This window comes from Colius striatus, chromosome 9 (assembly GCF_028858725.1).
Source record: "Colius striatus isolate bColStr4 chromosome 9, bColStr4.1.hap1, whole genome shotgun sequence".
Taxonomy (NCBI): domain Eukaryota; kingdom Metazoa; phylum Chordata; class Aves; order Coliiformes; family Coliidae; genus Colius; species Colius striatus.
In genome coordinates this window covers 2,880,971-2,905,281 of record NC_084767.1, presented here as the reverse complement: position 1 = coordinate 2,905,281, position 24,311 = coordinate 2,880,971, and the positions used below count along the sequence as shown (strand labels likewise).

General features: G+C 60.9%; 3 protein-coding genes across 16 annotated transcripts in view; 1 reads left to right on the top strand and 2 right to left on the bottom strand.

Annotated features, from left to right (window-relative positions):
- Window positions 1-2,033: 2,033 nt before the first annotated feature.
- Window positions 2,034-13,637, bottom strand: FGFR4 (fibroblast growth factor receptor 4). 4 transcript variants are annotated; one of them, XM_062002379.1, is made up of 18 exons: window positions 13,560-13,637; window positions 8,615-8,720; window positions 7,406-7,675; window positions 7,211-7,300; window positions 6,926-7,092; window positions 6,716-6,839; window positions 6,233-6,423; window positions 5,978-6,116; window positions 5,706-5,899; window positions 5,345-5,490; window positions 4,992-5,113; window positions 4,781-4,891; window positions 3,829-4,019; window positions 3,350-3,472; window positions 3,199-3,269; window positions 2,856-2,993; window positions 2,680-2,785; window positions 2,034-2,590 (listed from the first exon to the last, which is right to left on the bottom strand). In XM_062002379.1, the coding sequence occupies exons 2-18, from the start codon at window positions 8,685-8,687 to the stop codon at window positions 2,444-2,446; spliced, it is 2,403 nt and encodes an 800-aa protein (XP_061858363.1). In that variant the 5' UTR covers window positions 8,688-8,720; window positions 13,560-13,637; the 3' UTR covers window positions 2,034-2,443. The 4 variants fall into 4 exon arrangements, with proteins under 4 accessions (XP_061858363.1, XP_061858367.1, XP_061858366.1 ...); XM_062002383.1 differs by having other exon boundaries at window positions 7,406-7,618; XM_062002382.1 differs by lacking the exon at window positions 13,560-13,637 and adding an exon at window positions 9,059-9,146.
- A 1,156-nt stretch (window positions 13,638-14,793) lies between these two features.
- ZNF346 (zinc finger protein 346) lies at window positions 14,794-23,416 on the bottom strand. Of its 6 annotated transcripts, none has more exons than XR_009819256.1 (8): window positions 23,342-23,416; window positions 23,110-23,213; window positions 22,926-23,021; window positions 21,753-21,903; window positions 19,969-20,208; window positions 19,223-19,269; window positions 17,421-17,514; window positions 16,072-16,162 (listed from the first exon to the last, which is right to left on the bottom strand). XR_009819256.1 is itself a non-coding variant. In XM_062002392.1 (7 exons), exons 1-7 carry the CDS (start codon window positions 23,400-23,402, stop codon window positions 16,057-16,059), a joined length of 852 nt encoding a protein of 283 aa, XP_061858376.1. In that variant the 5' UTR covers window positions 23,403-23,416; the 3' UTR covers window positions 15,957-16,056. The 6 variants fall into 6 exon arrangements, 4 of the variants coding, with proteins under 4 accessions (XP_061858374.1, XP_061858377.1, XP_061858376.1 ...); XR_009819257.1 differs by having other exon boundaries at window positions 19,223-19,266; XM_062002392.1 differs by lacking the exon at window positions 19,223-19,269 and having other exon boundaries at window positions 15,957-16,162.
- Window positions 23,417-23,559: 143 nt separating this feature from the next.
- UIMC1 (ubiquitin interaction motif containing 1) overlaps window positions 23,560-24,311 on the top strand; it is a 39,265-nt gene continuing 38,513 nt past the window's right edge. For 5 of the 6 annotated variants that reach the window (XM_062002386.1, XM_062002384.1, XM_062002387.1 and 2 more), the window contains exon 1: window positions 24,065-24,127. The gene's annotated coding sequence lies outside the window, so the exon portion shown is untranslated. Of the gene's footprint in view, window positions 23,988-24,064; window positions 24,128-24,311 lie in introns of those variants that run through there. The other variant, XM_062002385.1, reaches the window with a different exon arrangement.

Sequence of the window (24,311 nt, the reverse complement as noted above, 5' to 3'; positions counted from 1 at the left end):
GGACACCCTGGGTGGGCAGGTTCTGGTCAGGCAGCAGGTCCCTGGCCCCAGAGCTGGGGCAGGCAGAGTGCCCATGGGCACGGTTGGGCTGGGGAATGGTGCCAGGGCCCAGAGGCTGGTGCACAGGCGGCGGGGAGGGGGTGATGGGGGTGTGTGGGAACACTGCCTCAGGAAACCAGCGGGATTTACTGGGCTACACGCTAAATCCCCCTCACAAAAGGGGCCTGTTCGTGGGGACAGGATGCCGGTGGCTCAGCCACACTTGTTTGGCCAGCAGAGCCTGGCGGATTAAGGACAATTGGTTCAGCCCTGACAGAAAATACCAGGAATGTTAAACAATAAAAACTGCCTCCAGTTGTCGTGGGGCTGCGGGACGCCCCGGGCTGCCGTCCTGCCCCAGCACGGCCCCAGTTGCCCCATGCCCAACAGAGCTGGCTCTGGCACAGCACCCGCTGCTGCAGCTCTGGGGGGTGTACTGGTGCCTGCAGAGGGGCTGAGGACCAGCCCCCTATGCCAGGGCAGGCGGGTGGGCACAGTGCTGGGCACCGTCAGGACCCCAAAAATATCCCTGTGCTGTGCTGGCGTGGGTTGGGCTATAGGACAAGGCACTGCCTGCCCTGGGTGCTGCCACAGCCGTGCCACACTCGCTGAGTGAGTGGAGACAGAAAGAGGCCGTGCTGGAGGTGGGCTCATTGACCCTTAACGCACATGGGGGGGACACAGAGGGACATGCTGAGCCACCTCACAGACAGCCAGCCTGGAGCAAGCTGGGGACAAGCTGGGCACAGCCCCTCAGGGCTCAGCCCCTTCCCTAAGCACTGGTTCCTGTTCAGCCCTGGTGTGGGCCGGGAGCTGGGCAGCCCCCGCGGGCAGCCTGGGCAGTTTGCCCTCCGGCGTGTGAATGCCCCATTCAGGGCTGTGGGAAATGCATTGGTTCTGGCACGTCGGTGGACAGCTGGGACCCTTCCCGGGCAGACACGGGCAGGTTCCACACCTGCCAGGGGCCCCTCTGCCCCCGCCTGCCGTGCCGAAGCGGGGGGCTTGGCCCAGCGGAGAGCGGAGCAAGGCTGTGGATGGGGGCTGCGAGTGTGCCTGGGCTCCCCCAGCAGCCTTGCGAGGGGCTGTGGTGAGGAGGGGGTCCCTGGAATGGCTCTGCAAGCCACAGGGCTCCCCAGCACGCAGACTGCACTGCAGGTGCTGTGCCTATGGCAGAGCTGAGCCCCACACAAGGGCATTCACCAGCTGCATCCCTCAGGAGCACCAGACCCCCTTTCCGGCTGCCCCAGGCTCAGGTCCTGCCCCACAGCCCCTGCCCCACAGCCCCTGCCAGCCCCCTCTCCTCAGTTTTGGGGCAGGCTATGCTGAGAGCCAGCTTCCAAGCTGGGGGCTGCGAGTGCAGCTGGGAGCTGGAGGAGGAAACAAGATCCTGGGGCTAACGGCCGGCAAAGCCTGGCCCTAGATGAAACCCTAGACGCGGGGAGCGCACTGGCAGGAGGGGGTGAGACAGCTGCAGCCCTCCCTGCCCACGCTCTTGGCCCAGCCGGGCACCCTGCGGCAACGGGGGGGGCAAACAGGCACTGGAGAGCAGGGCCTGGAGCCCCCCAGCCCGCACTCCCAGAGGTGTGGGGGCTCCGGGGTGGCTGCACAGAGCCCGTAACTCACTGTTATCTGGAGTCCTGAGGCCAGCCTGGGCAGGGGGGTGCAGGGGGACCCCAGCGCACAGGGCCTGGTCCCAGAGCGCTTTCCCAGCCTGGGAGCCCGCAGCAGTTGGGGGATCGTTTTCAGGGCGATGCTGGTAGCGGAGTTCACGGTGGCTTAGCGCAGCAGCGGCTAATGGGGAACAGATGCGAGGGTGCTTTGTGCCGGAGCGGGCCTGGAGGCGCGGGAGCGGGGACATGGCTTCCTGCACCTGTGGCACTGCCTCCGTGTCCCCTGGGAGCGCTTGCAGGCGAGCAGGCAGCCCCCCCGAGCCGCCCTCCCAGCTCAGCCCGGCCCCTTCGCTCCCCCGAAGCAGCCCAGAAACTGCACCGGGGTCTATTCCAAAAAAATAATTTATCAGGTCAATATTTCACGTACATAAATATTAATCTCTATGGCTATGTACAGACACAGCAGGAGCCTGCCAGGCAGCGGGGCTCCCACACTCCCAACAAAGCGCTGGCCGAAGCCTGACTCTCTGGGCGATGCCGTGGGCATCCTGAGCAGTGCCTGCCCCACAGAGCCACTGGCTCCTGCTGCCCTGCAATGCCAGCCAGGTCTCAGCCGGGACTGAAGGCTCAGTGCTCAAATGGAGCCTGGAGAGATGGACACTGTGCCCTGGTGTTGTGGCTTCAGGCCCTGCCCGCTCAGTGCTCACACCTGGCAAAGCTGGGAACCTGCGAGAACCCCGACCCGCTTCCAAGAGGGCAGAGGCAGCCTCAGCATCATCCTTCCCTGCCTGCCCTTAAGTCCTCACGCTGGGGTAGGAGAAGAGGCGGGGAGCCAGCGGCAGCGGGTCGTGGGTGAAGACGGAGTCGTCAGAGGAGCAGGAGCTGGCAGTGTCCTCACAGGAGGGTGAGTACTGCTCGAAGGGCATGGAGAGGTCCAGGTACTGCAGAGAGAGACAGTGTGATCAGCACTGGTGCCATCGGTGCCCACACTGCCCACTCTACTGCCCACCAGACCCCCTCCACCACTCACCTCCTCCGAAACAGCCGCCAGGATCTTGTCCAGCCCCTCCACGAGCTGCTTGAAGGTGGGTCGCTGTGAGGGCACGGCGTGCCAACACTCCCGCATCAGCATGTACCTGGCGGGCAAGGGGGTGTCAAGAGGCGTCTTGCCAGGCCCCCTGCCCACCCCTCCTGGCTGGTACTCACAGCTCATGGGTGCAGTTGGACGGCCGGTCCATGCGGTGCCCCTCCTTCAGCAGCTTGAAAAGCTCTTCAACGGGGATGCCAGGGTAGGGTGAGCCTCCCAGCGTGAAGATCTCCCACATTAGGATCCCGAAGGACCACCTGGGATCACACGTGGTGTCAGCCACATCCTCCCAGGGCAGCAGCTCCCCCCCTGCACCTTGCGGTGCCGTGGGAACAGGAATGGGAGCGGGTGTCCCGCTGCTGCTGCCCCTGGGGAGAAGCCCTGTCCTACTTGTGAGGACCTTCCAGTACGTGCACAACCCCCAGGCGCTGCCTCGTCCCACACCACAGCCCCAGGACTCACACATCGCTCTGGTGGGTGTAGACGCGGTCGAACAGGGCCTCAGGCGCCATCCACTTCACTGGCAGGCGACCCTACAGGAGCAAACTCTCTGCTCAGCCCCAGCTGGAGGTCCCCGTGCCCCCCTGCCCCTCTCCCACGCTGCCCCGCTCACATTGCTGGTTTTCTTGTAGTAGTCGATGTCATGGACATCCCTGGCCAGGCCAAAGTCTGCGATCTTCATCACGCTCTCAGCTGTCACCAGCACGTTGCGGGCAGCCAGGTCACGGTGAATGCACTGCCCAGGGAAGCAGAGACGTGAGGTGAGGGCTCCAGCTCCATGTGTCCCCTCCTCATGCACAGAGCCACCCTCCCACACACCCCCCGCCACCCCAGCAGCAGCAGGGCCACCCCCACACCACACTGGCTGCAGTGACAGACGCAGCAGGGAGGGACACAGAGGAGGTGGGTCAGGCTATAAGCCCCACATTTTTGGGGAGATGCTGCCCTGAGCTTTGCTGGATGTGCCTGTGAGGCTCTGGGCTCGCTCTCCCCACTGAGAGAGAGGATGGGGACACAGCTCCTCCACCAGCACTGTGCCCTTCCCGGGCACCACTGAGCACAGGCAGCCCACGTGGGCTGTGTCAGCCCTACCCGTTTGGACTCCAGGTACTCCATGCCACGGGCCACCTGGTAGACGCAGGAGACCAGGTCCTTGAAGGAGAGCTGTTCCTCGGGCATGGCCGTGACGTCGAAAGCGTAGTCGGGTGTGGGGGGCCGGCGGGCGCGGAGGTACTCGCGCAGGTTCCCCTTCGCAGCAAACTCCACGATGACATACAGCGGCCCTGTGAAGGGTGGCTGCTCCGCTCAGCCCCTGCCCTGCCCTGCTCTGCCCCTGCCCCAGTCCAGCATCCCACCTGCCCCAGCACCCCTGACCCTGCTCCCTTCCCAGCCCTGCCCCTTCCCCAGCACTGCTGACCCTGCTCCCTGCCCTGCCCACCATCCCACCTGCCCCAGCACCCCTGATGCTGCTCCCTTCCCTGCCCTGCCCCAGTCCAGCATCCTGCCTGCCCCAGCACTCCTGACCCTGCTCCCTTCCCTGCCCCAGTCCAACATTCCACCTGCCCCAGCACCCCTGCCCCTGCTCCCTTCCCTGCCCCAGTCCAACATTCCACCTGCCCCAGCACCCCTGCCCCTGCTCCCTGCCCTGCCCCAGTCCAACATCTCCCCTGCCCCAGCACCCCTGACCCTGCTCCCTTCCCTGCCCCAGTCCAACATTCCACCTGCCCCAGCACCCCTGCCCCTGCTCCCTGCCCTGCCCCAGTCCAACATCCCCCCTGCCCCAGCACCCCTGACCCTGCTCCCTGCCCTGCCCCAGTCCAACATCCCCCCTGCCCCAGCACCCCTGACCCTGCTCCCTGCCCTGCCCCAGTCCAACATTCCACCTGCCCCAGCACCCCTGCCCCTGCTCCCTGCCCTGCCCCAGTCCAACATTCCACCTGCCCCAGCACCCCTGATCCTGCTCCCTGCCCTGCCCCAGTCCAGCATCCCACCTGCCCCAGCACCCCTGACCCTGCTCCCTGCCCGGCCCGCGCAGCCCCCTCACCGTCCTGCGTGCAGACTCCCAGGAGGTTGATGATGTTTTTGTGCTTGTCCATGAGCTTCATCATCTCCATCTCGGATATGAGGTCTGCCAGGTCCTTGTCAGTGGCGTTGTCTGGGGAAGAAGGGCTGTGTCACTGTGCCAGCTGGGGTGACACCGCTGCCTGGTGCTGATGCCACCTCTGTGCCTGGGACACTGTTAGGGCAGCCATTACCTTTCAGCATTTTGACAGCCACGGTGACAGCTCTGTCTGGCCGGTCTCTGTCGATACCATAAGCCTCTGCCCGCACCACCTGGCCAAAGCAGCCTTCCCCCAGGGGCTTGCCCAGCACCAGCCTGGCAGGGACAGGCAGAACCATGAGGGACTGCAGGGATGGCCCTGCTCCCTGTCACTGGACAGGGAGGTACAGGTGCCATAGCTGCCCCTCTCCATCCAAGCCGAACCCCAGCACCCCGGGGTACAGCAGTGCTGAGGTGTCCAGGGGTGGCCAGAGACCATCCCATCCAGCACCCACATGCCGCTGTCCCCAAGGCAGCCAAGGAGACCTGCCCTGCACAGCACCGTACTTGTCTCGAGGGAACTCCCACTTGGCATCCAGTGGCAGGTCAAGCTCCACGACCCCGGCCAGCATCGGGGCGCAGCTGGAGGAGAGACGGGTGACACGCATCAGGGACGTGCTGGACTTCCCAGAGGAGCTGGAGTCCAGGGAGAACTGTGGAGAGAGCCCAAGGGACCTCAGTCATCCTGCTCTGTGCTCGAGGGCCAAAACAGAGACCCATGAGTGCTGCAGAGAGGCCCTCAGCTGGAGCAACAGAGCGCGGGAGACACAGGAGGCAAGAGGGAGGGCAGCCCCAAGGCTGGCAACAGGGTAAGGTGTGACAGGCACAAGGTCCCTCTGCGTCCCTGGGGCTCCGGCTCAGCACCCACCTGCCGAATGAGTGGGAATTTGGAGAGTTTGTGGACAGCCATGGGCTCCAGGGGCTGCTTGCTCGATTGAGTCTGCATCCGGCACAGCACCACGATGATGACGGCCATGGCCACGGCCAGCGAGCCTGAGGTGTAGATGATGATGTCCGTGTACTTGGCCTCAGGCACTTCGGCTTCTCGCACCAGCTCCTCCTCTGAGGGGGGCAAATGAGTTGGCCTGAGTCCCTGGGTGCTGGGGGTCCCAGCACCCCCACCAGGACCCTCACACCTACCTGGCAGGACAGTGAGCCAGGCAGACTGGTAGGAGAGGCCAATGGAATTCCCTGCCAGGCAGGTGTACTCGCCAGCATCCTCCACAGAGACATTGCGCAGGTACAGCACCTCCACCTCAGAGCTGTTGATGTCTGCAGTCTGCCAGGGAGAAGGATGGAGGCTCAGCATCCCTCCTCCTCAGGAGGGCTCTGTGCATGCCCCATCCCCACTTTAGGGTGAGCACCTGGTACCCAGGTGCCGCCAGCCCTTGTTACCTTGAGCACTTGCACGTAGGGGACCCCGTCAGGACCGTAGTTGCTGCCATTCACCTCGATGTGCTTCAGCCACTGGATGTGGGGTTGGGCATCACTGTAGACCTTACAGAAGAACTCCACGTCGCTGCCCACCAGGGCCGTGGTGTTGGCGGGCAGCCCGGCCTGCAGGATGGGCCTGTGCGGGGACCTCTCTGTGCCCAGGAGAGTGGTGTCACTGACACAGTGGTCCAGAGCAGGAGCTCCCTTTATCTCTCCCCCTCTCCACCAACCATGAAGCCACAGAGAGCCCTTCCCCGGCCCTACAGTGCAACCCGAGCCTGCTCTCCACCATCACGTCCCTTGGGTGTGAGGGACACAGGGGCTGCCCCAGCAGGAGAGGACACGAACAGAGGCTCATCCACCCCCTTCCCTGTGACTTGAGCCCTCTGCCAGGCATGGGGGGAGTGGGGAGCCAGGGGTAGCCCCGCGTGGAGGAGCTCTCACCCAGCACATCCAGGAGGTAGCTGTAGCGGATGCTGCCAAACCTGTTCTCCACCAGGCAGGTGTAGTTGCCGCGGTCGGAGGGCACCACGCTCTCCATCACCAGGCTCCAGTGCTGGTGCCGGAGCTGCAGAGCGGGGAGGAGGCAGTGAAGAGTGATGTGGGGGCTGGACGCTGGGAGGGGAGGCTGCAGTGGAGGGACCTGGCCCTTACCCGGATGCCCCCAATGCGGTGCTCCCCCCGGAACTCGCGCCCGTTCTTGAACCAGCGGATGCTGGGGCTGGGGCTGCCCGAGGCTGGGCAGCGGAACTTGACCGTGTTCCCCGCGGGCACCGCGTACAGCTTCTTGTCCATCCGGTGAGGGTGAGTCCAGTAAGGAGCTGGGGAGATGCGGGATGTATGGCGGGAGGGGGCCAAGGGGCAGCAAGCGAGAGGCAGCAGTGCCCCGCTCTCCTGGACCTGCCCCAGCTGCCCTGTCCTGCCCAGGGTGTCACTGACCTCTGTGCACATAGACAGGCTCCTCGTTCCGCTCTCCGTGGGGACCATCCCCATCACTGTCTTCATCGTCATCACCCGACGCCAGGGAGTCTGCAAAGGAAAATGGGTTGAGAGGGACATCCCTGCCTGCAGGGCCGGGCGGGCAGCGGCTGCCTTGCTGCCCTGGGGCAAGCCAGGCGCTGCCAGGGCTCCTACCCACGACGGAGATGGTGAAGTTGCGCAGGATCTCCCCAGTCCCCTGTGCCCGGCACACGTAGAGCCCCGAGTCCTCATAGGCGACCTCCGAGATCTCCAGCAGGCTCTGCCAGAGACGGATGCGACCCCCTGGGACCAGCGGCCGGGACTCCTTGTACCACACCACGCTGGCACCGCTCTGGTTGGTGTCACAGTACAGCTTCAACTCGTTGCCTGGGTCCAGCAGGAGATGTTCTTCATCTGATTCCAGCAGTGGGCTCTCAAATAGCTCTGGAGAGACACCATGAGTGCCCACTCTGGTGCTCACCCCTTCCTGGTGACACAAGCACACCACCATGTGCCCACCCCAGGGGGTACCACCCCAACACGTGGTGTGACATAGCCTAGTGCCTGGCTTTGCCATCCTGGAGGCAGGTGAGGGCTGGACTCTGCCCTGGGGTGCCAGGACACGGCTTTCCTGGCAGCATGTCCCTGTCCAAGGCCACACATGCTACTGTTCTTCCACAGGGGCCACTCCCAGCAGTGCAGAGTGCTCCAGCTTGTCCTGCCTCACTGAATGCAGCACCCAGTGAGGTCACCATATCCTCCCGACCACCCACTGTAAGACCTCTGCCTGCCTCAAGCATGGCTGGGACCCCACAGCCTGGCTGGCCATGGCAATGCCCAGGCTGGGCAGCCGTGCCCTGCCTGCTGACGGCTGGCCACAGGCACCTACACATGGAGGGCACAAACAACCGCCAATGTACTGATGCCCACCACAGCCCCACGTGTGGGGGCGCGGGGGAGGACACAAGTGTATCCTCAGCCTGTGTGCGTGGCCATCACTTGCGGGGCGTGGGCTAGCAGGGCCCCTGGTCCCCTGGGACATCTCCTTCTCCCGTAGCCAGCACTGAGAGGCACGGACCGCCTGCACGTCTAACGCGTCTGCACTGCTGCCGTGCGCGCCCGCGGGGCGAGCTGAGCCCCGTAACGCCAGGGCAGCCTTGCCCGGGCCACTCTGCAGCTTCCGCACTAACTCGCCCGGTGACGAGGACGCTGCTTCCCGGGCCGTGCCCCAGCCGGATGGGTGCCCCCAGCTCCCCGCAGCCCAGCCCCGCGTTCGGAGCCGTGGGGCAGCGTGCCCACGGCGAGCACACGGCATCCCCAGAACGGATTCAGAAGCAGGACCCCCCTGCTTCCCCCCCCCCCCCCCCCCCCCCGCAGCCATACCTGGCTCCATCGCCCTGCCCTGGGCAGCGGCCCCAAGCAGCAGCCCCGCCAGGACCTGCAAGAGTAGCCGCATCTTCCAGTCCCCTCCGGCGCGGCGACTCCCACCCTGCGAGACAAGGCAGGGGCCGGGTGAGCGGAGCAGCTCCCTCCCACGCACCGCCCCGGCGGGAGGCGGATCCCTGGGGCACCGCGGGACAGGGGTGCGGGACAGGGGTGCGGGACAGGGGTGCGGGGCACCCCTCCCAGCCCACTCCCTCGAGGACTCGCGGGGACGCACGGGTCGGGGGGGACTCGGCAGCCCGGTCGCGGCGCTGGGAGCGGTTCACCGGGCGCGAAGGGGCTGTGGGGGTGAGGGGGGTAGCCGCGGGGAGGGGGGTGTGGGGAAAGGGGGGTGTGGGGAAGGGGGATGTCCCGGTGGCAGGAGACGCGAGCGGCGGGCGTTACCGGCGGTGACGGGCTGCTTCGGCGGAGCGGGGAGGGCCCGAGCAAAGTCCGGCGGCCGGCGGGCTCAGCGCCGCCGCGCCCCGCACCGCGGGCCCATGGCGGGCAGCGCCGGGGACGGCTCCGGGCTCCGGCCGGCTGCGGGAAGGGCGCGCTGCGGGCAGGGCGGGCGCCGGCCGCGCTGTGTCCCGCCGCGGCGGCCGCGGGCACTTTGTATCGCCGCGCTCGGGTTACAGCGGCGCCGCCGCCCCGCCCGCAGCGCTGGGGGGGGGACGGGGGAGAGCGGGGGGGGACGGGCCGGCCCCGAGCCGCGGCTGCCGCAACCGGCCCCGCTCTGCCGGGCCCTGTGCAAACCGACCCGCCTACGAGATTGGCGGGAGGGGGGAGCGCGGCATCGGCCTCCCCTGGCCCCCTGCCAGCCGCGACGAGCGCTCCCTGGGCACACGCCGCCCCCAGCACGGCCCCGCGGGTGCGGAACGCGTGGGGCTGCGGAGCCACGCCACGTGTTCCCCCCGGGCGGACCCCACATGCTGGGTCCCCACGCCAGGAGCGGCACATCAGGCAGGAGGTGGCCTCTGCCCTCCTCTGTCCCCGCCTCCCCGTGGCATCCCGCTGCCAAGAGCAGACAGCACGGGGTGCCCGGAGATGCCGAGGGCTCCACGGCAGCGGGACCCGGGCCAGCGGGTGTCCGACCTGGGTGCTGCACGTTGCTGGGTGCCCGCTCGCTAGTTGTGCTGCAATTAGTTGCAGTGTTATCGCTGTCGGTGCCATAAAGCGGCTGTGACCCTCATTAGGAGCCCATAACACAGCATCATAAACCGCCGTGAGGCCACGAGCCAGGCTTGGAGTGGCCCTAATCTGACCCATAAACACTTCACCCTCGCTTCCCCCATGCTGCAGCCTGCACTGACAGGCAGAGCTCACTGTGCCCAGGCCCCGCTGCCCAACCCCCTGCCCGTGCAGGACCCCTGGATGCTGAAGGGAGATCAGCCTCAGACTCTCTGAGCCAGTACAACAACCCCCAGGCCCATCTTCCCCTGAGCATCCTGCTGCCAGTAAGGGGGGGGACACAATCCGGCCCCAGAGCTGCTCTCCCTCACCACATCACTGGCTGCTTCACCACCTTTCTGCTTTCCATCAGCCTTGCCCACACTTGCTACGGGTCCCGAGGCTGTGTGAGCTGGAGTGTGACTGTCACTGTCACCCCTCATTCCACAGGGCCACCCTACCAAGGCCAGGGCACAGCCTTGTCCACGTGAAAGCAGCAACTTCCAGCACAACACGTTTTCACTGCAAGGGCTGGTTGCTCCTACGATCTCCCGCAGCACTGTCCAGCCTGTGCTGCTCCCCATCCAGGGTGCTTGTCTCGGCTCTAGGGTGCTGGTCCCGCCTGGGGGTGCAGGGGCACAGGGCGCAGTCCCGGGGGCTGGCAGCCCCCAGCAGCTGTTCATTCCTGCTGGCGCGTGAAGCGGACGAGAACATCAATTTCACGGAGCAGCGGCCGCCCCTGCAGAGCTTGCAGCGTGCCGGAAGCACAGAAAAATGTTGAGTTCAGCTCGATTCGAACCAAAACCAAATTAAAACCAGAGAGAAGGGGTTGTTCCCAGTGCCAGGAACACTGAGACAGAGCTGGGACTCAGGGGAGCCCGTGGGAGCTGCAGCCTGGGGTGGGCATGGAGATTTCACCGTATCCTGGCCACATCCTCTGGTGTCTCTAGTGCCCCTGGAGTTAGGAGACCAGTGCTGGCATCTTGTCCCGTGTCACACCAAGGATCCCGGACGTGCCAGGGCAGTGCTGGGCGCAGACCGGGGCACAGTGGGGCTGTGCTGTTGGCAGCAGGGAATTGGCAGCCTCCCTGCCGTGGGGCAGTGCTGGGCCGGGGGTTGGGCTGCCTGGCTTGATTTATAACAGCAACTGACGACAAACAAAAAGCCCTTCATGGCAACCCAGCCCCGCTGCCTGCTACCTGCTGCCGCCAGCACCGCCACGGCCTCTGCCATGCCAGCAGCTCGACAAGAGGGGATTGTGCCAGCTCCACTGTGGGTGCACCCCTGCCCCAGCACCCTCTTTTGCTGCCCCTCTATCCCTCAGCCCCACGTGCTGCAGCACTGCAAGGGACACGTGCCCCCCACAGCCACAGAGCCTGAGAGCAGAGTTCAGACACAGCAGGGTGCTCAGGGAGGGAGAGCATCCCCAGGGCGCCGCAGCCTGGGCAGTGAGCTGGCCAGCACGGTGCAGACCTGCTCTGCCCCATGCCCGACTGAGGAGAGCTGACACCCTGCCCAGGCCCTCGGCCTTGCTTAAATAGGCAGAGCCTGCAGCAGCGAGCACGCACAAGGGGCTGGGCGCCGGGGCCCGGCACGCCAGGGCTCCATCCTCCCACCCCTGCCCCTTCCCCCAGGCAGTAAATCATCCCCGCTCCCCTCATGAAAGGCCCGTGTATGTGCTGCCGGCGCAGGGAGCCTGCCTGGTGCCAACAATATTGCTCTTGGAAGGCGGCCGGGGCTGCGGGAACACAGCCGGCCCTTGTGCCTGGCCCCAGCGCCCTGCCGCTCCCACAGCGGCGGCACCTGCGGCCAGCCCGGGCGCGCGACACGGGGGCTCCTGGGGGCTGCAGCCCGGGGGGCTTTTTCCTCCTGGAAGTTTCTTTTGGCCTCCCCTGAACGGCTGTTGTTTGGGGCGCAGGCTCCCCGCTCCCTGTACGTGCAGGGGGTGCGGGGGCTGAGGCTGAGCGAGCTCATGCCGTGTGCCGGGGTGATGTGAAAGCCCAGGGTGAGGGCTCCCGGTCCCATCCAGCCCCACTGGCCTTGACACACAGTGGCCACAACCCTTGTATCAGAGGGGCGCTGCCGAGGCGGGCATGCAGCTGGCCCCAGGCTGGGCAGGATGCTCTGCAGAGGCTGGGTCCTGAGCTGGGGACGAGTAACCCCTGCTCCCTGCCAGGCCTTGCTGCCTGCCCGTCCTTATCTCCAGCAGGGAGGGACCAATGGGGCAACTGGACCCAGTTAAGGTTTAACCAGGCAGAACTTGGCAAACATGAACCTGCTGCTCTGGGGATCTGACAACGTGAGGCCCAGCACAGGGGCTGTGGGACAGGGTCAGTGGGGCTCAGGCTTTGGCATGATCCAAGAGCACCCATGGATTCGGGCACTGAGGGCTGCGCTGGGAGCATGTGAGGCTGGGGCTGGCCCAGCACCAGAGTGGACATGCCACGCCTCGATGCCACCCTGCTACCCGTCCTGCCCGTCCCGGGTAGCACCAGGGCTGCAGCTGGCACAGGGAAGGGGGTGCACGGGGCCAAGCTGTCACCGCTTGCCTTTGGGACATGGCACACACCATGCACGAGGCTGGGCACCACGGTGCCCACCACAGACAGAGCAAGCAGGAGCTTTGGGGCATTTAGGGCTCCTCCTGGGGACCGTGTGGGCACGGCGGGGGCTGTGAGGCAGGAACAGGGCCACCCTGATGCTCCCAGCCCCTAATCGCAAGCAGATGCCCCGGCCCTGCCTCCACATCTGCACCTCATTTACTGGCTGGAGCCAGCGGGGCTGGGAGGGATGGCAGCGGCTGCGGGGTGAGCCAGGGCCCAGCCCCACGCGCTGCTGAGGGGCAGCCGGCTCCCACGGGCAGGAGCCTGCAGCACGGGCACGGCCGGTCCTGCTTCCGTGGGGACGTGGCTGGCGCGTGGCTCCGTGCCCTGGGTGGCGCCTGCCAGCCCGGAAGGCGCTGGGGCTGAGTCCGGCGCAGGCAGCCAGAGCCCCGGCCCGGAGAGGCGCTGCCTGCAGGGGCCCCGGCCGGGAGCAGCGGGGCTGGGCAGCCCTGGCTGCAGCTGGGCACTGGCCCGGCAGCACACTGGCGCAGCCTGGGGGCAATGGCCACGCTCTGGCCTCGGCCTCGCCCTGCACGTGGGTAGCTTTGGCCCCACAGCCAGGCTCCAGTTCCCCTCCCATCACACCCGGGGTTGCCCACGGGAGCTGGGACCCCTGAGAGCAGCCTGGCAGCAGCGGGCACTTCAGTGATTTTGGTACCCATGAGGGACGGGGCTTGGGGCACAAAGATGGAGCCAGCAGGGCCCCACCACAGGCCTCACCCCAGCATGGCTGTGGCTGTCCCAGTGTCCAGCTGCTGGGGAAGGGAATGTGCCAGGGGCAGATCAGCCCAGTGGCTCTGCTTCCTTCCCAGCACCCGCACCCAGAGGGCCAGGAGCTGCCAGCCACACCACAGCCCCGCAGCAAGGAGGGAATGGGGCTGCTGAGGGCCAGGCTGGCAGAGCCAGAGCAGGACAGCTGGTCCTGGGCACTGCCCTCGGGAGGACAGCAGCAGAGCGTGCCTGCCACGATGCCACTCCAGCGATGGGAACAGCACTCACGGCTGTTTTCAGCCCCACAGCTTGCAGCAGTGCCAGCAGTCTCCCAGCCCAGACTGTCCTACCTTTCCCAGGGTGACTGTGGTGTGCCCAAGGCCACGCTGACTTGCCAGAGCAGTGCAGAGGAAGGTACTTACCGGCTTGTCTGGACCTCAGGGTGCTGTGGGATGAGAGCAGGGCCTCGAGGAGGACAGACGAGAACTCAAGTCTCCCACCCCTCCCAAATATTTCAAGGTGTCTGGCATCCTGTTCTTTGAAGTATGGTGAAATCCCAGGAAGGGCTCTAGCAGACAGACAGCACCCAAAAGTAGTAATAAACACTCTATTTGGAGAGCTTCACCTTCGGGAAACAGCAGATACATAAACCCTGTGTACAGGGGAAGGCAAAACTGTCAGTACACAGACAGGAGTGACACACCAGACTGGGCAGTGCTGGAAATGGATCCCTCTTGGTGTGGATTCTTAGCACACAGCGAGTGGGCACCTGCCACAGGACGGTGGGCTGGAAGCTAAGCAGCAGAGATGAGAGTTGGGAGGCCATTCAGGGCTACCAGGCACACAATGTTTCCTTCAGTCCACCACACTTTTCTATGTTGATCAGCTCCTGGGGTTGAAAAGGACTCCCTGCTGGAGCAGGAGACTAAGGGCAGACCTCAGCAGCGGAGAAAGACTGGAAAACATTAGGAAGGCAAACCCAGACCAGCAGGAGCCTGTCCTACGGGAAGATGGCAGATTTTGTGCAGGGTGAAGGAAAACAAAGCTCATGCACAGCCTGGAGTGGGGAAGGGAAGGCACTCGCTCCAAGCACTGAGATTAGCAGCCAGTGCTCTCTCTCCTCACTTAACCTGAGCAGCGTGCACACCGGGTTTTGGGAGCACCTCCACAGCTCTCTCAGCCCATGAAGGCATCAGCTGCTCCCCTGGCACACAACCCCGGGAGCCAAGGGACCCCAACAGCTGCTGGGGCCACGAAGCACGAGGCAGCAGCTTGACTCAGCCCACCCTGGTGTGCAGCGTGCCTGTGGCCATCACCCATGTTCCCGGCAGCCCCACTGACCAGGCCTGTCACAGAATCATACAATCGTCTCAGCTGGAAGAGACGTTTTAGATCATCGAGTCCAGCTTTTGTCCCAGCCCTACCAACCTGAAAGAAAAACAGCAGGGTGTTTGCCACAGACCAGCAGTCTCAGCTCCAGAGAGGCACTGACGCTGGGACAAAGCTGGAGGTGCCTGACTCAGAGCACTGGCACCAGCCACAAAGCCAGCCCAGGCCCCACGGCTCCTGCGGTGGGCTAGCAGAGGACAGGCAATGCCTTTGCTTAAGGCAAACATCTGAAAGACTCATCCAAAACACACAACAGGCTCAGATGCCTTCCTTTCCTTCTAGGGCCTTTACTAACAGATCTAGTACATTAGCACCATGAAGACACCATCAGTCTTAATCTCCAAGTCCGAAACACAGAACATTCCTCTTCCAGGACTGTACAAATGTGTAACAACTATGAAGAGAGGGGGTGGGCAAGCAGTGCCTAATGGAGGACTAACAAAGGCAGGTTTCCAAAGGATTCATAGCTTTTTAGTCAGCTAACAATTTGACCAAGCCATGCAACAGTTTTCTGCTGCATCTAGGTTACCCCCTTTCTCTTCCCCTAAAACCCTCCTTCCCCAGAGTATTTTGGTGGCAGCAGGGAAAATGCTGTACTTCCACACAGAGCTTGACAGAATGAGAGCTGAACTCACCCTGCTCTACCCTCCTCTGCTTACTGCATTCAGATCTTGGGACATCTCCACCACTGCCAAGTTTGGTTTAAGTTACAGGGGGTAAAAACACACATAGTGAATGGTCACATCCACCTGTTTCCATAGGAAACCAGGCCAAACGCTTACTTCCTTCCACGTGGAAACCCTCAGAGCAGAGGGCTGAGCTGTCTGGGGGGCTGGGAGCTCCAAGCCCTCTCACAGCCCTCCACTCCCACCAGTCTGCACACCAGAGGTGGGAACCACTCGTTAGACAGGCCCAAAGAACCCATCCCCAGAACAGATGGCTGTGGCACTGCTGAAGGCCCTGAGAGCCATCAGTGGCTCATCCAATTCTGCACACAAGCCAGAGAGGAGGTGGCACAGCAGGAGATGCCACGCTGCTGACCTCCTGGTTGAGGCCTGTACCAAGGCAGGCGACCTGCCTCGCGTCCCATCCACGCTGCATAACCACTGCTCACCACAGGCCAGGAGCTCTCCTCCAGCAAAAGCCACCTCTGAGCGTGGGCTGGTGGCCCTCCAGGTGCAGGAACCCATTATTTGCTCTGGTGAGGGAGGAGGTGGCCACTACCAACCAGCCTGTTGCCAAACCCTCCTTATACCAGATACACACTTCCTCTCACACCACACCCACCTTCACAGGAAGCAATTACACAATGAAAACTACTCTAAGGGAGTGAAGTATTTGCTGTCTAGCAAGTCTCTTCCAGCTGGATCCTTCTTTTTTCTGACAGACTCAGTCCCCGTTCAGCTCAACGGGCGCATACAGGAGGGTAGGGCTTTGCTTATCCAGAGGGATAATGAAACCATTGTGGGCTGGCAAAGGATGTGCGTTCTTGGGCCACCAACAACTCCAAGAACAGTGCTGCAACTTGCTCTAGAAATCTTGGCTGAAATAACTGTAGCCTCCTGGAGCAGTTGACTCTTCCCGGACATACTGCTGTGGCGGGAACGATCCGACAACCGGCACTGCTCCTGGCATCCTGGACATGGAAGGGAGCGAGAGGAAGAGAGGGGGGGAAAAGGAGCCAATGTCAGAAGTGCTCTGAAATCTGCCAGCTGCAATCCCTGCTCAGCAGGCATGGCTGTCAGTGGAGCAACAGCTTACTGCAGCCAAGTCAGCAACCTGCCAGAAAAGCTTCCAAGTGCATCTCTGCCCTTCGTGCCTGTGTGTAAACAAGCACCTCGAGCAGAATTAGCTACTGCGCAGCTCAGGGACTGTTAAAGAGCTTCCATCACAAAGCAAGTATCCTGTCTCTCTTCAGACTGCAGAAGCTGGCCTGGAACAAGACTGCATGTCTGAATCCAGAAGCAGCTTCCTGAAAGAGGTGTGTGGCTGCAAAAACTCAGACAACGTCCATGTCCTTAAAGGGAATGTTTATACCTCTGGATTGGGAACACCCCTTCTAGAACGGGACACTGCACCATCCGGGAGACAAATTGTCCTGCTATGACAGATGGAGCACATGTCTTCCCATCAAGTACTCCAGAGAGCTGAGGGGCCACAGGGCTGTTGTTCCATAGATAAATAACAAGTGATTCCAGTTTTCCGCATCCTCTCTGGGAAAGTTGTCCTCACTTCAGCTAGGGTATCCTAACACCTCTTTCTTGTAAGCAGCTCTCTAACCAGCCCAGGTTCATTACTGAGCCTCTTTTACCTTTGGAAGTAAGAGACCTGAACTTTGACAGTATCTAGAACAAGTATTTTTGGTATTAATCACCTGGCAGACTATTTTTTTTTTGGAGTAATGATACATGCAGAGCATGCCATTATTTAACTCCCCAGCTGCGAGAGTGAGTTCAGGAACACAGTCTAGGTTGCTGGAGTGTGCTGACTACACACCAAATTTGACAACAAGCAACCCCAAGAGAGATTAGGATGGCAAGCAGGTCTCCACTGAGCCAGTCTTTCAGTAAATCAAAATCTGAGTTGCTAGGGAAAGGGTGCTGAGTGGGTGCCAGGCTGGATGCGCTCGCTGCAAAGGTCCATGCTGAGCTGAACCACCGAAAAGCAAATGCAAAGGCAAGGCACTGCCAGTGCAGCAGCAGCCCAGGGCTGTCTGCAGACAGAGCTGCCCAAGTGCATCAGCTTCAGGACAAACAGAGCAAGCTTGCACAAGCCCTGCTGTTCTGCCTGCAAGTCAGCTGGAAATACACATTCAAAACGGCATTTTAGGTTACATTTAAGCCATGGATTGGAACAGAGAGGCTGGAAACACTTAAGACAAGAACGTTACTTACTGATTCTTGTGTTTGAAGCCACTGATGTGAGCTTGGTACTGCTCTATGGAGTTCAGTACTATGTTACATGTGCTGCAGGGATACCCCTTCCCAGCTGAAACAGACAGCAATGTTAGCACACACAGCTAGCCAACAACTTGGTGCCTGAGGTAGGAACAAGCTAGATAATCAATCACTTGATGTGTTAAACAACCCCTAAACAAAGACAAACAGCAAGTCAATAGTCTGAGCAGGCAGGGAGGTTTCAGAATCCCACTACTCCAGCATGTATCAGCCAGTCACTGCCAGGGAACTACTGAGCCAGAAAAGCTTTCCTGGCCAGAGCATGAGTTTATCTACAAAAACAGACACACTTCCTCTAAACAGTTCACAGGAGCAGACACAGTAAAACTCCCAGCATCAGGACACCAAACCTGATGTTAGACTGCCATTGTAACTCTATTTCTCACGGAAATTCTCACTCCTCCTGATCTGTAGGTCTCTTTAGAGAAAATGAGGGACATACTTAATGTGTAAACTTGTAGTGTTCCAGTAAAAAAATAAAAGGCAGCCAGAGGAGACTCCACACAATGTCCAGTTCCACAATGCAGCATTCTGCTAAGCCTTGCTGAGGTGACAGCTGAGAGTATTAAGCTCTACGCTCAAGCAGTTTGGTTGCAGTTAACTGCCAAAAAAATATGAGTTTGCAACAATAGTTGTGCTAGACAGATCGATGGGTTTGTGTAAGATGACAACTCCAGCTGGAATGAAAGGTCAGGAGGTCACAGATAGCAAAGAGGCAAGCATGGTGGCACAGCTCAGCACAGGAGAATCCTGGCAGTTGTCCTCAAGACATTAAATGCTCCTGAACTTTTGGGGAAGGGCTCTGCCTGGGAGCCTCACAGGAAAAACATTTCCCTAAGGTGAAAGGGAAGACTCCAGGGGTGCAGAGCAGTGTAATCACTGAGCGAGAGTGTGATGTAGCAGGCACTTTCCCACCTGGCTGCTGTCCCTTGGGGACACTTCAGGCTCCAGTGGGACATTCAGCTCTCAGAACAGAGCTGGGTGTGGGTGGGAGAGGTGAGAGAAGCCGTTACAGCCCTCAGGTCTGCCCTCCTGCACCATCCAGGTCAAGATGGCCTCTGTGGCAAACCCAGCAAAAAAGTGTGTCTGCAAAGCTGTCCAAACTGCACTCCTGCACCCTAAACCAGTGGTTCCCAGCAGACAAACACCTCAGTGCTGCACCAAAGAGAACACATCTTTACCTGTAGCCAGCCAGATCCCAGCAGAGCGGAGCTGAGGGACAGGCATAGCTGTTAGCACTCACGGCCAGGCAAAGCCAGCAGGAGAAAACACCCCTGACTGCTGTCACAGCACCCCTGATCACAGCCCAGGCTCCAAATCCTCACCTGAACAGCCTCAAGGCCACAGAGATGTGTCCTTAGGGACCCCAACTCTGTGGGACTTCACGGGAGATGTCACTCACCCAGGCAAAGGCACTGCCCGCCTACCACCCTGCCTGGGGCTCCTGCCACTGCCTGAGTCACACTGAAGGGGAACCATTCATCAGACCCCACTAATTAGGTAAAGAGCAGATGGGTAGTGTGAGATACCAAGTACCTTTTTCTTCTCCCACACGACTACGTGATGTGGGAGAGAACATTACTTGGATAATTGAGTCTCATTTCTCAGAAGTGCTACCGGTATCTAAAGGTGGCCTGCAAAGAATTAGAATAATTAATCTTCTGCTTGTGTGGGTTTTAATGACAGGGAAAGAAGCCCTCCAAGAAGATTTTAAGATGATTTGTCTGCTTATTATTTACCTCAAGCATCCAGCAGGTACTAGACTTCCTGGTCCAACAGAAGGCTGCTAGGAGGAACAAGGGAGTTTACTGTGAGCTCCTAATGCTTTCACTGGCCTCCAAGGGCTTTCATCATGTACAAGTGCTCGTAAGCAGCAGATCATAAACCAAATGAGTTTTAACTGTCTGCCTGAAGTTCCTCCTTAATAGCTTTTTTTTTTCCCCCCACATTCCTGCTTGCTCCAGAGAGAGATGTATTAGTTCATCAGATGGAAGTGCCCACACAGAGGCAGAAAGGCATCCAGGGAGAAATCTCTCCAGCTTTCATGTGCTTTGAAGCAGCAGGTGCAGTTAAACCTATTTTTCCAATCTTTGGCAAGTCCTCTCCAAAGATGTTTTCTTAAGCATCAAATGCCACTTTTATCTTTCCATTTCAGATGCAATCACCTAGCTGAGAACAGGACTGGTCAAAATCTCTGCATCATGCACACAGAGAATAAAAAGGACACATCCCTGATTAGACAACACGGCAAAACACACCCCAAAGCTTGTTACCAGGAGCTACAGTCCAAAACCTCTCTTGCTGCTGGGCGGGGTTTCAACATCAACCAAATCAATCTTGTGGTGTCTAATCAAAATCCTCACCATGAGCAAATCTCCCCTGCTCACTCTGCACAGGCTCTCTCCTCCAAAGACCGTCAGACACATGCTGTCACTCTCCCACCCTGCTCTTGAGCTCTTTGTTAGCCTGCCTGCTGAGAACTCACCCATGAAGGACGATGCCGGTGCATCAGGGGTTCGGCCGTAATGTGCCATCAGCTTGTGTTTGGTCTCTTGCTTTCTGTGCTTCTTGCCTACATAATGCTGTTTTGCCATAAGGGGGTTGTTGAAAGTGGCATGGCAGAGGCTACAGAACTTGTCTGGGTCAGTAATGTCCTTGTTCTCTTCGCCAGAAGACACGGTAGAGGTTGGGAGGGCAGTAGGATGTTTCTGTGGGGGCACCGCTTCTGTAGGGTGAATGCAAAGTCTTGGTCAGTCATGGCACATGGAGGAAAAAAACCTCAGTCACTTTATAACCCCAACACTTGCATTAAAAAAATCCCAATAACTCATGAGCCCAAAGCCAGATAGAGAATGTAAGACATCTAGATAAATCCACTTAGCTCCCAGCGCTCCCCTCAACTGAAAGGTGTGTGGTAAGACAACTCAGAGGAAGCCAGAAAAAAATCAAGGTTAACAAAACCCCATCAGATTTGCACATTTCTCCTTGGCAGGAGTGTAGCCATATTTGAGAATCACTGGACATGAATGGGTTTCCACCTACTACTCTCATCACCCAGCTAGAACACGAGTGCAAGCCCCTGTGCAGCAAAGGGAAGTAGGTTTCTGGAAACACTGTGCAGCTGCAGGACTAGATCCTGAACTAAAGTCATGGAGGAGCCTTGCTTGAGAAATGGCACAAACAGGACCAGGTCTGATGTAGTGAATCCCCACAGGGAAGCAGCTCTCTCCTCTGATGGGGAAACCTGCACTCTCATTATGGGGTACCAAAGACCAGAGCGAGGAACCTTCTAAGGACCAGACAGCTCCTCTCACACTGAAATGGAAGGTATGCACCGGGCCACTTGTGTACATCCATCCCTTCCTGAAGGCTCCTCTCATACCCAAAAGCCAGGGCTTCAGAGAACAAAAGCATCCCACAGGCCACTCTGACCCTGGAGCTGGCTTTGCTGTGCATACACAACCTCAGCAAAGCTACAGAGATGCCACAGGATGGATAGTGTCTGCCTGAAAGGTCCCAGCTCAGAGCCAGCACAAGCTGCCATCCTCAAGTGCACTCAAAGACTGTGTTTTCCCTCTCTCCTGACCAGGCATGGCACTTCAGGCTCTCAGCTGTCCCTACTCATCTGGGGCAGGGCCTTGCCCTCTCCACCCGCTGGGCCTTCTGTCTGCCAGCAACAGGATGGGACACACAGGCAGCTGCACTGGCTTAGACCCGGGGCTTGCCTGGACTGCATCCCATCATGAAAGCCATCAACAGCAGGTGCCATGGGAAAAGCAGAGCGTCAGGACAAGCCCCTCCTGATGCTTCCCAGCTATACTCTCCCAGTCCCCAGCTGTCTGCAAATCACAAGTCCCTGAACCTCAGAGGCTACATCTTTGTAGCTGAGCAGCCCTGATGAGTTTGTCCTGTCAAAGTTTCACCAACCACTTCAGTCCCTGTGAGCTTTCAGAGAGCATCAAAACCCATCTTAACGTCCCACTCCCTGAAGAGCAGCTCTCCCCTGGTCCCTGCACACAGGGATGGATACAATGCTGACACAACCTGCATTTCTCCCAAAGCAAAACAAAAGAACCACACAAACTTTTTGTTGCTCAGGCCAGCCCACTAAGCTGAGAGAGGCTGTGTCTCTGGAGGTGCACCACTGTCACAGTAGAGGGGACATATGTCCTCACAAGAGTTTATGCTGGGGGTCCAACAAGCCTCTCAACTCCTTTATCCCTTGCACAGCCCCTCAGTATGACAGGAAGGCACTGCACACGTTCCTACCTTCCACTTTGAGTGACTGCTGCTTCATGTTCTTGGCATGAGTCTTGCCCAAGTAGTGAGATGTTGCCACAGCCGGAGAAGAAAAGGTCATGTTGCAGATGGGACAACACTTGTTCCTGTCTTCCCCATTGCTGCCTTCCTGCTTGCTGTCCTGTGCACACAGAAAGGAGTGGCTGAGGTGGGGAGGGAGCTCTGCAGGTCATCTCAGCCAGCCTCCTTGGTGTGAGAAGAAACACTAAAGGTTGGGGAGCCTAAGAAAACAAGTTAAATCGGAGACATTCAAGTGTTATGCTGAAGAAGTGTGACTGAGTAGGACTTTCACGATTCAGCATCATCCTTTTCCTCACTCGAGAGTGTTCTTACACTAGATGACATTTTTTTAACTATTTAGTGAACCACTTCAGGCAGAGGGTCAGCCTTGGCCTGTACAGGTTAAGGACTAGGTTAAGTGTGTGGCTGCCAGAATTGGAACAGGCAGCCTTTTACTCTGCAAGGTGTGAACTGAGCAACACAAACATTGCTATCAGCTGGGCCATCTGCAACACGATGCCAGCGGAGCAGGCAGCAGCATTCATGTCTAAGCCCAACACTATGTGCAAAGGCATCTGCTTTTATCCCCCACTCCCCCCTGCTGCAAATGTCAGGGAGTTGGGGATTAAAGCTGAAGCAATCATAAAAGCAGAATCTGTTTCCCAAAAGAGCCACGGGGCAGACAGATGGCTGAGTGGAACACAGGGCCTTTACTGACCAACAGGCTCCAGCTACTGGTCAAGGAAACTTGAGTAAAACATCAGTAAAAATGGGTCGCTCTGGAAAGAGAATTCCAGGAGATAATCAACCTGCCGTGCTAAGGTTACACGGTAGCACTCCTGACAAGCCACCGCTCCTATTCACTGTCCCCTGCCCTTGAGAGCAGGGTTGTCAATAAAAGGCAAGGCATGTTTGTTTCAGTGAGGAAAGACATGCTCCTGGGAGCTGTTTAAATGGCAAGAGCAGGAGGAACTGTGCTCGCTGAGCCAAAGCCCAGCGACAAGCCTGCCATCGGCCCCTTCACACCTCACAACACCCTCTCCCGGTGTGTCTCCTCCCTGCATTCACCTGGGCCAGGCGACAGCCTTTAGCCTGGCAGGTCCCACTTGCCGAATTTAGGCCGTACTTATGCTGCCCTCTCACCTGCTTCGCATCCAGCTTCATCTTCTTCCCGTGGGCGAGCTCCTCCGCGCCGTGGATGGACAGGTACCGCCTCACCTTGTTGGCGTGCTTCTTGCTCTGGAGAAAGCAGAGAGAAACCCGCCCGCCCCGCAGCTCAGCACCCCGCGGGCCCGGCGGCGGGCGGCGGCGGATCCCCGCTCCCTACCTGGTAGTGGGCCAGCCTCTGGGACTCGGAGATGAGCAGCGCGCTGCACACTTTGCACTGCGCCTCGGTGAAGATGTGCCCGTTCTCCCGGATCAGGCGCTCCACTGCGGCGGGGAAGAGCGGGGCGGGGGGGTGGGAAACGGGCACACGGCCGCGGGCGCCAGCGGCCCGGCGAGCCGAGCGCACCTCACGCGGCCCGCGCGGCCCTCGCCTCCCAGCGCCGGCTCCTCACCTGCCTCCTTGCCCACCGGCAGCCCCGCGGCGTCCCCGTTGCTACCCGCCCCGTCCGCCATGGCCGCCGACACCTCGCCCCCCCCACTCCGCTTCCCGCCCGCCCCGCCGCCGCTGTTCTCGCGAGAGCCGCCCGCGCGCGCCGCCCCCTCGCGCCTAGCAACGGCGGCGCGGCCTCCCGCGAGAGCCCCGCGCGCCCCCACGTGCCCGCGGCGGGCGGCGGCGGCCATGGCGGTTGTGGGCAAGGTGGCGGCGGCACGGCGCCTCCCCCGGCGCCGCTGTCGGCCGCGTGGAGCCCCGCGTTCGTGGGCGTGCGAACGGCACGGCGGACGCTGCGGTGACAAGCGTCAAGCGTAGCGGTAGCTATGGAAGCAGCGAGGCTTCACTGGGGTTGAAAACAAATCCCCGCCGCACCCGCCTCCTCCTGGGAAGCCGGCGCCCAGTGTCCTGTCCGCAGGTCTCAGCACTGCGCTGAGTAAACGGCCGCCGCGCCTCACGCCCAAGCGTCGAGGCCGTCGGGCTCGCTCGGCGCCGGGCCCGCCCCCGACATGGCGCCTCCCGCCTCACCGGCCACGTGACGCGCCGCGAAGCCGCCGCCGCCATCTTGCGTGAGGGCAATGAGGCCTCCGCCGCCAAGTTGAGCGCGGGTGAGAGACCCGCCGAGCGGGGCCGGCGCGGCGCGGGGGGCGGCCCGGCGGGAGGGGAGGCAGCGGCGCCGCCGCCCGGGGCCGCGCAGCGGGGCGGCCCGGCAGGGGCGGCGCGCCGGCCCGCGGGAGGCCCGGGCCCGGTGAGTACCTGCGCCCCGCGGGGCCTGCCGCACCGCACCGGCCCCACTGCCCTGCGGCTCGCCCCGGGCTCGCCCGCCGCGCCGCTCCCGGGGCCGGGCGCTGACTTCCCCTGGCTGGGGCCGTCTCTTCTCCTTGAGGGAACTCGGGACGAACCCCTGGGCCCCTTCCTCGGCCCTTTTCCCC